The sequence below is a fragment of the Pongo pygmaeus genome, chromosome 5 (genome assembly GCF_028885625.2).
Source record: "Pongo pygmaeus isolate AG05252 chromosome 5, NHGRI_mPonPyg2-v2.0_pri, whole genome shotgun sequence".
Taxonomy (NCBI): domain Eukaryota; kingdom Metazoa; phylum Chordata; class Mammalia; order Primates; family Hominidae; genus Pongo; species Pongo pygmaeus.
Genome location: NC_072378.2, coordinates 69271636 through 69289587, shown reverse-complemented (window position 1 = coordinate 69289587; position 17952 = coordinate 69271636). Strand labels below are relative to the sequence as shown.

The 17952-nt window shown below is 37.7% G+C and overlaps 1 protein-coding gene across 5 annotated transcripts in view; it reads right to left on the bottom strand.

Annotated features, from left to right (window-relative positions):
* Window positions 1-17952, bottom strand: part of COL19A1 (collagen type XIX alpha 1 chain) — a 356800-nt gene that overhangs the window by 255158 nt on the left and 83690 nt on the right. For all 5 annotated transcript variants that reach the window (XM_054492353.2, XM_054492351.2, XM_063666306.1 and 2 more), the window contains exon 10: window positions 2109-2153. In XM_054492353.2, the coding sequence (XP_054348328.2) occupies window positions 2109-2153 (45 nt within the window). The remainder of the gene's footprint in view (window positions 1-2108; window positions 2154-17952) is intronic.

Sequence of the window (17952 nt, the reverse complement as noted above, 5' to 3'; positions counted from 1 at the left end):
GTTTCATTCATACACTCAACAAAAGTTGATTGAGTGCCTCCTACATGTCAGGCACTCATGACAACACAGCTAGCAAGTGAATGTTGGGAACAGGTCATGTGCATCTCTCCACCCATGGAGGGCCTGGAGCATAAGAAGCATTCAGCAAGCATTTCCCGAGTGCACAGAGACAGGAGATAGAGGATTTCTGATCTCTAGAATTTTTTCTGTAATGCCTCAACAAGGTGACCCTTGGTATATAAAATTTATACTAATTATATGAAAGGGAATGCCAGCTTTTAACTATACAGAAATATGCATGCATGTATACATACATATTTAGTTTGTGAGTATGTTTTTTATATATATACCCACATAATTGCATATATGTTTATGATTATATAATTAAATAGCATACATAATGAGATAATATAATTAGATGATTAAATAATATGTGTGTGTGTGTTACATACATGTAATTAAATAATTATTTTTGCTTCATCTACCCTCTAAAAGTTACCAGGAAAGAATATATGTCAGTTGTTAAGTATTGTTTTTTACCACTGAATGCATGGTCTATGTTTTTTTCTACCATTTTTCCTAAAATATAGACTTTAACTTGATCTGTTAATTCAAGCTGACATTGAAGCTGCTAAACACCTCCAGTACATCAGCCACAATGTCAGCATGATGCAGCCACCACAAACAGCTGCTGGAAAGTCCAAAACTATTTCCCAGCAGATAAATCTGCACATCCCTTGGCTTGCAACTCGACTCGCAGATGCAGCACATGCTGTATCAATGGGTTTTGTCTAGAGCTGCTGTGAAGAAATTCAGAAGCTTGCCATTTCATTGCTGCCGGTTCAATCTTATTATCTTTATTGGGCCAAGTAAATAAATTCTTTAACACTATCTGTAACTATAAATAAGTGCATATCTTTTTAAATGATATTTTCAGCTATAGAGAAAAACCTACATGCCAAGTAATTTCTGACATGTTGTTGCCAAAACCAGTAAAACATCTCCAGAGCATAGAAATGATATGCTTGGCTTTGGTGGGCATCTAATATTACATCGATAATGCTCTCCCCTGTGGCGGGATTATCTGGATGGTATCATGACAGCTGGCCCCACCTGAAGTGGCTCCCCGTCCCTCCAAGAAACTGGAATATAATGGTCTCTGTGTTTTCAGTAATGCTTGTCACAGATAACCATGCTTCTTCCCAGAAGAAGAAAGTCACCCTCGCCAGGTGCGGTGGCTCAGGCCTGTAATCCCAGCACTTTGGGAGGCCGAGGCGGGTGGATCACGAGGTCAGGAGATCGAGACCATCCTGGCTACCATGGTGAAACCCCATCTCTACTAAAAAAATACAAAAAAAATTAGCCAGCCGTGGTGTCGGGCGCCTGTAATCCCGGCTCCTCGGGAGGCTGAGGCAGGAGAATGGCGTGAATGGAGGCAGAGCTTGCAGTGAGCCAAGATAGCACCACTGCACTCCAGCCTGGGAGACAGAGCGAGACTCCGTCTCGAAAAAAAAAAAAAAAAAAAGGGCGGGGGCAGAAAGGAAGTTCACCTTGGTAAAGAGAAAGATACTAGGCGCAGGAAGAGGCAGCCTGGCCCATGCAAAACTCCTTGCTTATCAGGAATCCCTTGTTCTGAAAGAAAAATATTTTTGAAGAGGTAGTTGTCTACAGCATCTTTGTAATATGTAATATTTTATGTCATTCTAACTATTATGTTTAGCTCTATCTGGGATATACAAAAAAGAAGATAAGCAAGAGGTAACCAAAACCAGTCAAAGGAAGTACAATTTGTTCTATTTTACATTTTAGACTCTGACTAATAAAAGCAGAAACGTTTCCAGAGCAGCTATCACAGACCCCAGAAAGCACTACCATTTAGTTCTTTGGAGAAGCATGTTACTAAAGCTCTGTGATAAAGCTTCCTCCTAGAATGGTCCCTTCAAGAGGGTATTGCTTCTACGAGTTCTCTTTGACAAGACATCCATAGCTTTCTAAAAGTCTTTGAGTGAGTTCAGCTTAATCAAATAAAATTTCAGAATATTATGTGCAAATTTATTTTTAACACATTAAAATTCTTAACTCTGATGAAACAGTCAAGAACTCTTTACCTTTTGACCAGGTAATCCTGGAGCACCATGTAAACCATTTTCACCCTAAAAGAAGTACACAGAATAATGTTTATGATCCATAAAGATATATGAACATAGATGTTTTTGTGGTCTTTAACAAATAGCTCTAGTGTTGTGGGGAAAGGTAGCCTAATAATGAATATCTATCATGCATAGGGACTTTCCATCTATTTCTTATCTCTCAAATCCAGGACTGTCACCTCAATTTTAAAAATAGGGAAATGGAGCCTCCGAGAGGTTTGGTAACATGTCAAAGGTCACCTAACTAGTAACTTACCTGAGATTGGGACTGAGGTCTCCTACAGCCTATGTTTTTCCACATGTTATTTAGTATCTCATTTCATTTTCTCTCTTTGAAACTTCTGGGAATAATATTGAAGTCTGACATCATGCTTTCTATGGGCCAGGCACTGCTGTTTTGACAACAAAACTATCAGGCAGATAATACTGCCTCAATGAATTTCTTACAGGTCATTGCACAGTAATAGGTGGTAGACTTGGAATTTGAGCTCAAACACTTCAACTCTGCATACCTAGCTGCCTTCCTACACTGTCTTTGGAAAAAGATTTAATTCTGGCTCTAAGTGACTTCTTGCCTAAAATTGGTATTTTTTTCTCACTATATATATTATATATATGTGTCTGTGTGTGTGTGTATTCTTATATATGTACAAACATGTTTACTTTATTACCCATATCTGCTGATTGCCATTAGATCAATTTTGAATACATACCAATGCCATTTAATATAAAGCAATTACTTGGAAGACTTTTTAGTTCTTCCTGTTCATCTGGTTTCTGTCTTGGGTAAAAAGACAGATGCCTTTTAGTTTACATTGCTGGAATTCTGGGGTCATCTCTTTGACAAGTCTGGTTTGTAAACAGCACACAGGCTAGAATGAGATACTCCTGAGAGGATGTGCATATTCTCAATAGAGTTTTTTTTTTTTTTCTTTTATTATTATTATTATTATTATCATTATTATACTTTAGGTTTTATGGTACATGTGCGCAATGTGCAGGTAAGTTACATATGTATACATGTGCCATGCTGGTGCGCTGCACCCACCAACTTGTCATCTAGCATTAGGTATATCTCCCAATGCTATCCCTCCCCCCTCCCCCCACCCCACAACAGTCCCCAAAGTGTGATGTTCCCCTTCCTGTGTCCATGTGTTCTCATTGTTCAATTCCCACCTATGAGTGAGAATATGCGGTGTTTGGTTTTTTGTTCTTGCGATAGTTTACTGAGAATGATGATTTCCAGTTTCATCCATGTCCCTACAAAGGACGTGAACTCATCATTTTTTATGGCTGCATAGTATTCCATGGTGTATATGTGCCACATTTTCTTAATCCAGTCTATCATTGCTGGACATTTGGGTTGGTTCCAAGTCTTTGCTATTGTGAATAATGCGGCAATAAACATACGTGTGCATGTGTCTTTATAGCAGCATGATTTATAGTCCTTTGGGTATATACCCAGTAATGGGATGGCTGGGTCAAATGGAATTTCTAGTTCTAGATCCCTGAGGAATCGCCACACTGACTTCCACAAGGGTTGAACTAGTTTACAGTCCCACCAACAGTGTAAAAGTGTTCCTACTTCTCCACATCCTCTCCAGCACCTGTTGTTTCCTGACTTTTTAATGATTGCCATTCTAACTGGTGTGAGATGGTATCTCATTGTGGATTTGATTTGCATTTCTCTGATGGCCAGTGATGGTGAGCATTTTTTCATGTGTTTTTTGGCTGCATAAATGTCTTCTTTTGAGAAGTGTCTGTTCATGTCCTTCGCCCACTTTTTGATGGGGTTGTTTGTTTTTTTCTTGTAAATTTGTTGGAGTTCATTGTAGATTCTGGATATTAGCCCTTTGTCAGATGAGTAGGTTGCGAAAATTTTCTCCCATTTTGTAGGTTGCCTGTTCACTCTGATGGTAGTTTCCTTTGCTGTGCAGAAGCTCTTTAGTTTAATTAGATCCCATTTGTCAATTTTGGCTTTTGTTGCCATTGCTTTTGGTGTTTTAGACATGAAGTCCTTGCCCATGCCTATGTCCTGAATGGTAATGCCTAGGTTTTCTTCTAGGGTTTTTATGGTTTTAGGTCTAACATTTAAGTCTTTAATCCATCTTGAATTGATTTTTGTATAAGGTGTAAGGAAGGGATCCAGTTTCAGCTTTCTACATATGGCTAGCCAGTTTTCCCAGCACCATTTATTAAATAGGGAATCCTTTCCCCATTTCTTGTTTTTGTCAGGTTTGTCAAAGATCAGATACTTGTAGATATGTGGCATTATTTCTGACGGCTCTGTTCTGTTCCATTGATCTATATCTCTGTTTTGGTACCAGTACCATGCTGTTTTGGTTACTGTAGCCTTGTAGTATAGTTTGAAGTCAGGTAGTGTGATGCCTCCAGCTTTGTTCTTTTGGCTTAGGATTGACTTGGCGATGCGGGCTCTTTTTTGGTTCCATATGAACTTTAAAGTAGTTTTTTCCAATTCTGTGAAGAAAGTCATTGGTAGCTTGATGGGGATGGCATTGAATCTGTAAATTACCTTGGGAAGGATGGCCATTTTCATGATATTGATTCTTCCTACCCATGAGCATGGAATGCTCTTCCATTTGTTTGTGTCCTCTTTTATTTCCTTGAGCAGTGGTTTGTAGTTCTCCTTGAAGAGGTCTTTCACATCCCTTGTAAGTTGGATTCCTAGGTATTTTATTCTCTTTGAAGCAATTGTGAATGGGAGTTCACTCATGATTTGGCTCTCTGTTTGTCTGTTATTGATGTATAAGAATGCTTGTGATTTTTGCACATTGATTTTGTATCCTGAGACTTTGCTGAAGTTGCTTATCAGCTTAAGGAGATTTTGGGCTGAGACAATGGGGTTGTCTAGATATACTATCATGTCATCTGCAAACAAGGACAATTTGACTTCCTCTTTTCCTAATTGAATACCCTTGATTTCCTTCTCCTGCCTAATTGCCCTGGCCAGAACTTCCAACACTATGTTGAATAGAAGTGGCGAGAGAGGTCATCCCTGTCTTGTGCCAGTTTTCAAAGGGAATGCTTCCAGTTTTTGCCCATTCAGTATGATATTGGCTGTGGGTTTGTCATAAATAGCTCTTATTATTTTGTGATACGTCCCATCAATTCCTAATTTATTGAGAGTTTTTAGCATGAAGGGTTGTTGAATTTTGTCAAAGGCCTTTTCTGCATCTATTGAGATAATCATGTGGTTTTTGTCTTTGGTTCTGTTTATATGCTGGATTACATTTATTGATTTGCGTATATTGAACCAGCCTTGCATCCCAGGGATGAAGCCCACTTGATCATGGTGGATAAGCTTTTTGATGTGCTGCTGGATTCTGTTTGCCAGTATCTTATTGAGGATTTTTGCATCAATGTTCATCAAGGATATTGGTCTAAAATTCTCTTTTTTTGTTGTGTCTCTGCCAGGCTTTGGTATCAGGATGATGCTGGCCTCATAAAATGAGTTAGGGAGGATTCCCTCTTTTTCTATTGATTGGAATAGTTTCAGAAGGAATGGTACCAGCTCCTCCTTGTACCTCTGGTAGAATTCGGCTGTGAACCCATCTGGTCCTGGACTTTTTTTGGTTGGTAAGCTATTGATTATTGCCACAATTTCAGCTCCTGTTATTGGTCTATTCAGAGATTCAACTTCTTCCTGGTTTAGTCTTGGGAGGGTGTATATGTTGAGGAATTTATCCATTTCTTCTAGATTTTCTAGTTTATTTGCATAGAGGTGTTTGTAATATTCTCTGATGGTAGTTTGTATTTCTGTGGGATCGGTGGTGATATCCCCTTTATCATTTTTTATTGCATCTATTTGATTCTTCTCTCTTTTTTTCTTTATTAATCTTGCTAGCGGTCTATCAATTTTGTTGATCCTTTCAAAAAACCAGCTCCTGGATTCATTGATTTTTTGAAGGCTTTTTTGTTTCTCTATTTCCTTCAGTTCTGCTCTGATTTTAGTTATTTCTTGCCTTCTGCTAGCTTTTGAATGTGTTTGCTCTTCCTTTTCTAGTTCTTTTAATTGTGATGTTAGGGTGTCAATTTTGGATCTTTCCTGCTTTCTCTTGTGGGCATTTAGTGCTATAAATTTCCCTCTACACACTGCTTTGAATGCATCCCAGAGATTCTGGTATGTTGTGTCTTGGTTCTCGTTGGTTTCAAAGAACATCTTTATTTCTGCCTTCATTTCGTTATGTACCCAGTAGTCATTCAGGAGCAGGTTGTTCAGTTTCCACGTAGTTGAGCGGTTTTGAGTGAGATTCTTAATCCTGAGTTCTAGCTTGATTGCACTGTGATCTGAGAGACAGTTTGTTACAATTTCTGTTCTTTTACATTTATTGAGGAGATCTTTACTTCCAAGTATATGGTCAATTTTGGAATAGGTGTGGTGTGGTGCTGAAAAAAATGTATATTCTGTTGATTTGGGGTGGAGAGTTCTGTAGATGTCTATTAGGTCCGCTTGGTGCAGAGCTGAGTTCAATTCCTGGGTATCCTTGTTGACTTTCTGTCTCGTTGATCTGTCTAATGTTGACAGTGGGGTGTTAAAGTCTCCCATTATTAATGTGTGGGAGTCTAAGTCTCTTTGTAGGTCACTCAGGACTTGCTTTATGAATCTGGGTGCTCCTGTATTGGGTGCATATATATTTAGGATAGTTAGCTCTTCTTGTTGAATTAATCCCTTTACCATTATGTAATGGCCTTCTTTGTCTCTTTTGATCTTTGTTGGTTTAAAGTCTGTTTTATCAGAGACTAGGATTGCAACCCCTGCCTTTTTTTGTTTTCCATTTGCTTGGTAGATCTTCCTCCATCCTTTTATTTTGAGCCTATGTGTGTCTCTGCACGTGAGATGGGTTTCCTGAATACAGCACACTGATGGGTCTTGAGTCTTTATCCAATTTGCCAGTCTGTGTCTTTTAATTGGAGCATTTAGTCCATTTACATTTAAAGTTAATATTGTTATGTGTGAATCTGATCCTGTCATTATGATGTTAGCTGGATATTTTTCTCGTTAGTTGATGCAGTCTCTTCCTAGTCTCGATGGTCTTTACATTTCGGTATGATTTTGCAGTGGCTGGTACCGGTTGTGCCTTTCCATGTTTAGCGCTTCCTTCAGGAGCTCTTTTAGGGCAGGCCTGGTGGTGACAAAATCTCTCAGCATTTGCTTGTCTGTAAAGTATTTTATTTCTCCTTCACTTATGAAGCTTAGTTTGGCAGGATATGAAATTCTAGGTTGAAAATTCTTTTCTTTAAGAATGTTGAATATTGGCCCCCACTCTCTTCTGGCTTGTAGGGTTTCTGCCGAGAGATCCGCTGTTAGTCTGATGGGCTTCCCTTTGATGGTAACCCGACCTTTCTCTCTGGCTGCCCTTAACATTTTTTCCTTCATTTCAACTTTGGCGAATCTGACAATTATGTGTCTTGGAGTTGCTCTTCTCGAGGAGTATCTTTGTGGCGTTCTCTGTATTTCCTGAATCTGAATGTTGGCCTGCCTTGCTAGATTGGGGAAGTTCTCCTGGATAATATCCTGCAGAGTGTTTTCCAACTTGTTTCCATTCTCCCCATCACTTTCAGGTACACCAATCAGACGTAGATTTGGTCTCTTCACATAGTCCCACATTTCTTGGAGGCTTTGCTCGTTTCTTTTTATTCTTTTTTCTCTAAACTTCCCTTCTCGCTTCATTTCATTCATTTCATCTTCCAGGGCTGATACCCTTTCTTCCATTTGATCGCATCGGCTCCTGAGGCTTCTGCATTCTTCACGTAGTTCTCGAGCCTTGGTTTTCAGCTCCATCAGCTCCTTTAAGCACTTCTCTGTATTGGTTATTCTAGTTATACATTCTTCTAAATTTTTTTCAAAGTTTTCAACTTCTTTGCCTTTGGTTTGAATATCCTCCCGTAGCTCGGAGTAATTTGATCGTCTGAAGCCTTCTTCTCTCAGCTCGTCAAAGTCATTCTCCGTCCAGCTTTGTTCCGTTGCTGGTGAGGAACTGCATTCCTTTGGAGGAGGAGAGGTACTCTGGTTTTTAGAGTTTCCAGTTTTTCTGCTCTGTTTTTTCCCCATCTTTGTGGTTTTATCTACTTTTGGTCTTTGATGATGGTGATATACAGATGGGTTTTTGGTGTGGATGTCCTTTCTGTTAGTTTTCCTTCTAACAGACAGAACCCTCAGCTGCAGGTCTGTTGGAGTACCTGGCCGGCCGTGTGAGGTGTCAGTCTGCCCCTGCTGGGGGATGCCTCCCAGTTAGGCTGCTCGGGGGTCAGGGGTCAGGAACCCACTTGAGGAGGCAGTCAGCCGGTTCTCAGATCTCCAGCTGCGTGCTGGGAGAACCACTGCTCTCCTCACAGCTGTCAGACAGGGACATTTAAGTCTGCAGAGGTTACTGCTGTCTTTTTGTTTGTCTGTGCCCTGCCCTCAGAGGTGGAGCCTACAGAGGCAGGCAGGCCTCCTTGAGCTGTGGTGGGCTCCACCCAGTTCAAGCTTCCAGGCTGCTTTGTTTACCTAAGCGAGCCTGGGCAATGGCGGGCGCCCCTCCCCCAGCCTTGCTGCAGACTTGCTGTTTGATCTCAGACTGCTGTGCTAGCAATCAGCGAGACTCCGTGGGCGTAGGACCCTCTGAGCCAGGTGCGGGCTATACTCTCCTGGGGCACCGTTTCCTAAGCCCGTCGGAAAAGCACAGTATTCGGGTGGGAGTGGCCCGATTTTCCAGGTGCCGTCTGTCACCCCTGGAAGGGGAACTCCCTGACCCCTTGCGCTTCCCGAGTGAGGCAATGCCTCGCCCCTGCTTCGGCTGGCGCACGGTGCGCTCACCCACTGACCTGCGCCCACTGTCTGGCACTCCCTAGTGAGATGAACACGGTACCTCAGATGGAAATGCAGAAATCACCCGTCTTCTGCGTCGCTCGCGCTGGGAGCTGTAGACCGGAGCTGTTCCTATTCGGCCATCTTGGCTCCTCCCCCTCAATAGAGTTTTAGGAATTTTCCTGCTTATAGGAATTTACTTTGGCTTCTGAGTTTCCAGGTTTGGACAACTCAAAATATGCTAACAATTTCATGGAAATGCTTTATTTCTATCAAATATTTACAATTAATTTATAAGATAACAGTTTTTAAACATTCCCTAGAAAGCAGTTAGCTATCATTTATTTGAATTATTTAAGCAAAATTCAAAATCTATGAAGAAAAAAATCACATCTTTAAACTTTAAAATAGCAATATTCTGTCTAAATTTAAGGAAATTTTTCATTATTTCGTTAATTAACACATTTTAAAGAAAGTTTTAGTGGTTCTTACCAGAGATGTCTGCTACATACATGCACACATATTACTTTAAAGATTGAGGTTTTTCTTAGATTAGATTAAATTATGAAAGTATTCTACGGTATAACAGCTATCATCACAGTATATACTAAACACTAAAGTGAAACTTTGCTGCTGAATGTAATTAAGTGTTAGAGAATCAACAAAATATAATCTACTTATCTATATAATAAATGCATTTCTATAATTAAACAAATTGTTATAGTTTCAGATCTCAGGCATCACAAAAATGTATCAGAAACTTCCAATATCATATGATAAAGTGATACTGAAAACACATTAAGTATTTGGTGCCAAGAAACAGTCTATGGAAATGGAGCTCCTGTTACTCATCACAGAAGTATGTCCACTTGTCCATAAGGAGAAGATTATTTTCATCAGTTGATCCAGTATAATGTTTTATATCATATTACTAGTTACACACGATCACGAGATATGGCATATTATCCATTAAAGTATTATCCAATATGGTACACACTGCCAGAAATACTTTTTTGGGAAAAAAGGTTGTGATGGTATCTCCTCTTTTTCTTTGCTCACAGCCCACTCATGAACCAGGTGCTCTGAGTACTGGCACCCAAAGTCCCACCCTGCCATATGTCAGGTTAGGATTACATCCAGATGCACTGTTAATTGGGTACCAAAACTCTCTAGAGCTGTGATATTGAGAATATGTCTTTAATGGACACAGGTTTTATGATTGTTGTAATTAAAATACTGTGTTTTCCTGTGGCCAGCATTAAATGGTCTCTGCTCTTTCTTGACTGAATGTGTTTTATAAACATAATTCTAGACTCAACGATAACTCAGTGGACATCACTGATTATCTCATAGGAAATGTGTTTATCTAAAACCTAACTTATGTCAACAGAAGAAGTCTTTCTTTATGCTCCCTCTGACACCCAGGTTTAAAGTTCTAGGTGCCACAAGCACTTTGAGGGCAAATTTAATTCTATTCATAAAATAAATATCCTCCTAAAATTACTGGAAGGTATACATTAGTTTTCTTTTCTGAACTCCTGCTGCCTCTCCTTCCTCAAAATTTCAGTCCAAGGAAGAAATAAGATGCTTCTTCTTTGGCTTCCAATCAATACTTTAGTTCATTATTGAAAGAAAATCACAATAAATGATTCCCATAGAAACCATAACTTTCTTTTTATTATTATTATTATTATTATTATTATTATTATTATTATACTTTGTTTTAGGGTACATGTGCACAATGTGCAGGTTAGTTACATATGTATATATGTGCCATGCTGGTGTGCTGCACCCATTAACTCATCATTTAGCATTAGGTATATCTCCTAATGCCATCCCTCCCCCCTCCCCCCACCCCACAACAGTCCCCAGAGTGTGATGTTCCCCTTCCTGTGTCCACGTGTTCTCATTGTTCAATTCCCACCTATGAGTGAGAACATGCGGTGTTTGGTTTTTTGTTCTTGCGATAGTTTACTGAGAATGATGGTTTCCAATTTCATCCATGTCCCTACAAAGGACATGAACTGATCATTTTTTATGGCTGCATAGTATTCCATGGTGTATATGTGCCACATTTTCTTAATCCAGTCTATCATTGTTGGACATTTAGGTTGGTTCCAAGTCTTTGCTATTGTGAATAGTGCCGCAATAAACATACATGTGCATGTGTCTTTATAGCAGCATGATTTAGAGTCCTTTGGGTATATACCCAGTAATGGGATGGCTGGGTCAAATGGTATTTCTAGTTCTAGATCCCTGAGGAATCGCCACACTGACTTCCACAATGGTTGAACTAGTTTACAGTCCCACCAACAGTGTAAAAGTGTTCCTATTTCTCCACATCCTCTCCAGCACCTGTTGTTTCCTGACCCATAAAAACTGTTGTAACCTGTTGTTTCCTGACCCATAAAAACCCTCAAAGAAAACCTAGGCAATACCATTCAGGACATAGGCATGGGCAAGGACTTCATGTCTAAAACACCAAAAGCAATGGCAACAAAAGCCAAAATTGACAAATGGGATCTCATTAAACTAAAGAGCTTCTGCACAGCAAAAGAAACTACCATCAGAGTGAACAGGCAACCTACAAAATGGGAGAAAATTTTCGCAACCTACTCATTTGACAAAGGGCTAATATCCAGAATCTACAATGAACTCAAACAAATTTACAAGAAAAAAACAAACAACCCCATCAAAAAGTGGGCGAAGGACATGAACAGACACTTCTCAAAAGAAGACATTTATGCAGCCAAAAAACACATGAAAAAATGCTCACCATTACTGGCCATCAGAGAAATGCAAATCAAAACCACAATGAGATACCATCTCACACCAGTTAGAATGGAAACCGTAACTTTCAAAACTTATTTCTGAGGGTTTTTTTTTTTTCATTACAGGGTTTTCTATGAAAGAATTTGTATTCCTTTTCAAGTACAAATTCAAACTACAGGAAGATAAGTTAATAAATATGTGTAATATAAAGCAGGCAAAATCTAACGTTGCTGCTGATAGTATCATTGCCTGGGTTACTACTATAACACATAGCATGTCTTTAACTTCACAGAACAATCAAAAAGTACCTTTTCCAAAATTCAAAATAACCTCTTTGAGAAGTTTTTGAGACAAAGTTAGGTGACGTTTAGGGTCAGCTGGTTGCTTTCTGAAAAACTGATCACAGGATTTAATTTTACGTCCTTGTAATCACTGCATATTTTTCAACAGTAAGCATAGCTAGTCATAAACTATAAATTATTAGTTTTCTTGATTCTTTTGACATTGGAAGTAATGTATTTCTTATTGTGCAGGAAATATATATTGTCTGAAGGACATTTGATAAAAAAATCACATTCCCTAGGGCTGTAGTTTGCGAACCCAGTACAAATGCGACCAAGCAAATAAAGATAAAGCAAGCAGGTAAACAAAAAAATTGCAAATAACTAGCATTTGATCCAGAAAGTAGAAAGTTACATACTATCTTGTGGTGATTTTTTTTAACAGCTAGACATTCAGCCTTTGATTAAAATGTCTGAGATCCTATTATAACATTTCTGTATTGAAAAAATTGACCTATCATTTTACTTAGAGTATATTTTTCTAGGAGTATAACCTCCTATATAAATTTAGTGTCCACTTGAAATATATCATACTTCCCCATTAATTAGTTCATTTTATTAAAAGAAAATTTACGTAAGTTGAATATTGCATGAAATAGCTAGAAGAAATATCAGAAGTGGAATGCCAGGATTCTAGGACTAAAACCAATAAAATAGGCAGAAAAAAGTAAATCTGATTTTGATTTTGTGTATTACTAAGGCGACCTCTACATTACTGACTATAGTCCTGCTTTATTCAGCCATAATCTTTAGAAATTGAAATATTTTATGGTTCTTAAACTGTTGGCAGTCCATTAAATGTTTCAGGAAATTTTTAAAAACCTATATTTTTAAATTTTTTTCAGATATCCAATCTGAATCCTTTTATTTCAAGGGGAGAATTTTTTCCTTCTATATTTTAGGACTTCATTCTAAGAAATAAATTACCAAGTTAAAAATATATATATAGCAAAGAGTTTAAAATCTCAAACTTTTTGAATTCTTCATATTTGTTGGATCCTTAATGCTGCTAACGCATAGGGATATTTTAATCACATTAATGCTCAGGATAAGGTCAATTTAAAACTTTAATCTTAAATGAATGAGATCCTATTATTATTTATTCTTATGGGTCAATACATGTCTTGATCATGGTAATGTATGTATGGGTGGTTAGTGGTAGCTAACTCAATATCTACTCTCTTAAAATCTATCATCCTGAGTGTATATGTATATGTGTGTATATATGTATATACAGGTACATATGCCTAGAAAACAAGCAGGATGGGCATTCTTAAATATAAGGACAAATATAAATTCATGCATTTATGTATAACAACTCCACCAAAGAATCTGATGAGGCATCAACTCTATTGAAAGCTTCTTAAAATCAAATACTTTTGCTGCTTACTTTGCGTTGTGGAGAGCAAAGAAAAAAAATTCACTGTGTGGTTACTGAATAAATGCTTTCTGAACCCAAATTAACCTTCCCCATATTTTGCCCATCAGTCTTATTTCTTCTGTCTGCAATTACACAGAAAAAAAAGTTATAGGTCTTATACATGACATCTCTTTGTGCCACTATCAAGCCTTCTATTCAGTAAACCACTCATTTTTCAAATGATAGTTTGGAGTCTCTTAATACTATGGTCCCTGTTCTCTGGGCACACACTGGTCAGTCATGTCTTTTAAAATGTGGCTCTCAGAACTCAGCACATCATTCCAGAAATGGTCTTACTCACACAGAATACAGAACAGGACCATTTCTCTCTCTCTCTCTCTCTCTCTCTCTCTCTCTCTCACACACACACACACACACTTTGTTGTGGCTACTATACAGTTTTGTACTTCTATTAATACAACGTGCTTTTTTTTAAACTAAATTGTTTACATATGCTACATTTGTAGTCAACTACAATCCTTAAGTTCTCCTGTCAAAGGGATGTTATTTTACAATCCTTTTTCAAATTAATTAAATACAAGTTGTACTAAGAGTTATTCAAACAAAAAACAAAAACAAAACCCAAGTAATTTTGAAATGTCTTGGAGAGGTAAAAGTTTCTCCCTATACATAGCAAAGCTAGCGAATTAAGCCTTAGTCAATGTTGTAGAACCCACTACAAAATCTGGGCTCTTATGTAACTGTGATGATTTTCTGAAAGTGTCAGGCACAAATGTTTGGGATTTTCACTTTATTATGAGACTAACTGTAAGAGAGTCTTTAAACAAAACTTAAAACTTCATAAAAATACTACAGAAACACTTATTTAATGTGAATCATCTACTGAAATATCTGAAGTATAGTGATTGACGTCTGAATAGAGAATTCTAACAAGTGAAAGATGATTTAAGATATAAAGAGAAGGACAGTGTCATCAGTCAGCTCCTAATTGAGGACAATGATATAGCAGTAACTGCAAACTATTTCCTGCCTGGAGAATTCCTCGTGATGAGTAATTTACAGTTCTATTCCATATCAATTACTTCTACTGGACCTTAAATGCACTGAAGCCATTGGTTACTTCTCTTTAGCCCTGAAGTAAATGGTTATGAAGATATGGAGAAAGAACATACCCTAACAATGTTATAAGAAAGTTAGGAGATTTTCAAATCTAGTTTGGATAAAAAGAAAGCAATATAACTTGAATATTTGTGTTTGAGAGAGAGGGAAGAGCATACTTTCTCCAAGAGAAAATGGAAAGCAAATTCTGGAGATGCACACACTTCTATTATATTTAATTCTAGGAAGCAATACCTGTAAACTTTGTTGTGCAAAGAAGAGATTCCCTTGTTTCCCTAAATTATGCTTCTGCAGAAAGTACGAAGGACTTTCACTGAAGTGTTGCTGGCATTGGGGTGCTTTTCTGATCTTTCCTCAGCTAAGTTTTCTAACAGTCATTCTCTATTTCTCTTCTCTATTTCTGGTTTGGGGCTAAGTCCTCGAATTCTGAACAACTCAACAAACATTTATCCAGAATCAGCCAGGTACCATACGCTGGGTCAGTAGCTGGGATTAGAGATGAGACAGACCTCAGTCCTTCTACTCCAGGAGCTCACATGTTAGCAGGGTGTATAGACACACACTATATTGGTGATATAAATAAAGTGCTATGTGAGCAGAGTGGATAAGCTGTAATTTTGCCTGGTGGCCTCGGAGAATTCATGAAAAAAATGCATGTGTTTTGAGTTTAATAATCTGAAAATGCAGTGATGGAGATAGAAAAGAAAGATACCAATCATCTCTGATCATCTGCCCAGATCTTCCTGTCTTCCCTAACAGGTTCATTTAATATCTTACACCGGCTTTGGCAGTCCCTGATGTGTCTGGCTAAAAGCTCCTTTAGATAGAGCCACTTTAAGGAAACTCTAATATCTAAAATCATAGATGTCTTTATAAAATACCAGTTATATGTTTAAATCCACTGTTCAGTATCTACACCAAGAATAAAATAATTAGCCACTAAACTATGCAGAGAAACACAGAGTGTGTGAGCTTTCTTATGGCAATATTTTAATATTTATGTGCTAGAAGCTGGTAGTACATTAAACCAAATAGGAACATTAGCAGACTAGGTTCTTGAAATCTGACTGTTTAGCAAATAAAAGTCAAGTGCCTGGGTGCCAGATACATGGCATGTGTTGAGCTTGTCATCCATCTGTTGTGTTCCCTGCCAACTGCTCTACTTGGGGTGTGAGTGGAAGGCATTAGAAGGGAATAAGAAACCATTAAGAAATAAAATCAGCTGCAGAGTGAGCAAGTTTCTTTTTCTTTTTCCTGTACTTCTATTACCTTTGTCCTTCTTATGTTTCTGCTTATTTTAGTGCTATATTGTATCAATATATGTCTATAGATAAGACAATTAAATGACAGTTATTCCATGTAAGAGCAATGGTTTTTCACTGATAATTCAAGTTTTATTCTCCTACCTTTAACAAGTAAAGCCAACAAGTAGGCTTACAAAACTGTTTTCTTTGTGGTCATTTTTTTCTATGAATACTAGTTATGATTAAAAATTCAATCCTGTGTGTAGATTTGACTATTACCTTCACTCATTAGAGAATTTTCTAAATCACACAGATATACAGGTGATTCTCTGCTTAAGAGGTATTTTTCTCTAAAGTGGAAAACATTCTTGTTTTATAAAGCCTAATAATTTCATAGGCAGGAAGTATTCCATTGTTAGAATAAAGCTAAGTTGTCTTTTTTTTCCTCCTCATTTAATGGTCTCAATTTCTATAATAAATTGTCACATGCATTAGGCATTTTAAATTATGTTTTAAACTTAGGAAATCTAAAATTAAGCACAGAAAAATTAGGTGAGGCTAGAAATATAGAGAGGAAGCCAAATGGCTTAAAAATTCTCTAGCTTTTATACTACTTGTCTATAAGTTTCTGAGTCTCTGAAGCATTAATGCTACATCTGGACCAGCACTGTTAGAAAGTTCATTATAATTCACAACAGTGACTGGCCTTGTCTGCACTTACGTAAACTGTAACAGCATCTGCCTTTATTTTCTGAAGCTGCAGTCTTCTCATAAAATGTCTTTTTAGGGAAAATCAAGATTCAAAGATCATAGTCATTTCATTTTCCAGCAGAAAAGAAATACAAAGACTGTTAGGGAGCAATGGATCTGCCTCATTCAGTCTCATCTCACTCAACTCAGTCATCTCAGTCTCACTCAGTGCTGAGGGCTTCAGAGTTTATGGTGAAAAGACCCATCATACAAAGCATATCCTCATATAATGACGATAGTTAGTCCAGCTATTTTTAAGACATGCAGCTTGGCCACTCTCTCATCATGTTATCAGATGTACTTCTTAAGTGCTTGAATGCATACAGCTTTTTTTTACTTCCAGAAGGTTGATTTATTTTATATTTTTATAAAGCCATGGTACTAAGTTAAACAATTTTGTTTTTGATAAATAAATTATATATATTTATTTGGTGGAGAATGTAAAGAGAAAAATTTCTACATTAGGTGTTGCATTAAGGTTGATCTGGAGAGTACCCATGATGGAACTGCCTGGACGTGGCATGCAGGGTAGATTAAGAATCTCCAGAGAGTCAAGCGTGGAACGTTTGAAAACACACTTCAAATGTAATCTGTACTTGGAAACCAAGCAAATTTTTTTCCATGATACTTATTTTGGAAGGTAAAACTAGACAAAACCCTCTCATTTGGTGAAAAACCATATGCATAATGATTCTTAACAGGTGAACACAATCTTATGAAGGTGGGGGAGTCAGAATCCCTAGGGTCAGATACAGTTTAAAAGAGGTCTATGGATTTAAAGGGAAGGGACATAGCCCTCCTTGGAGCAGGATGTCCGAAGGAAACTGCAGTTCACTCACTAAACTGGCAGGCAAACAAATTTAAGATCTAATTCGGACCTGCCTGTGTAAATGAAATCTGAATATTTGAGGAGCTATCCAGATGAGGTAACATGGCAAAGGGGCAAGAGCTATGGATTTCCATGGATAGAGGTTCAAATCCTGACTCTACTATTTTCTCCATACCAAGTTAGGGGATGTTCTTTATTTTTTTTTCCTCTCTCTCTCTACATCTGTTTCCTAATCTGTGAAATAGTGACAATAAATCTTACCTCACAGGGGTGTTGCAAGGATTGAAAGAAATAATGTGAAGAAGGCTCCTGATAGCATTTAGCATGTAACACTTTTTGAGTAAATGGCTGTTATTATTATTATTGTAAAAGTTTATATTCTTGGGCATATTTATATTAAGTGAGGAATTCATTGGTTTTCTAACATCTAGTTTGTTTTAAGACATCAAAGTTACATAAGATATGTGACTTTAACATTTTCCTGTAAATATATTTTGAATAAATAATATAAATTCCCCCCAGTGTTTGCTTCTTGGCCTTTTGGCTAAGATGAAG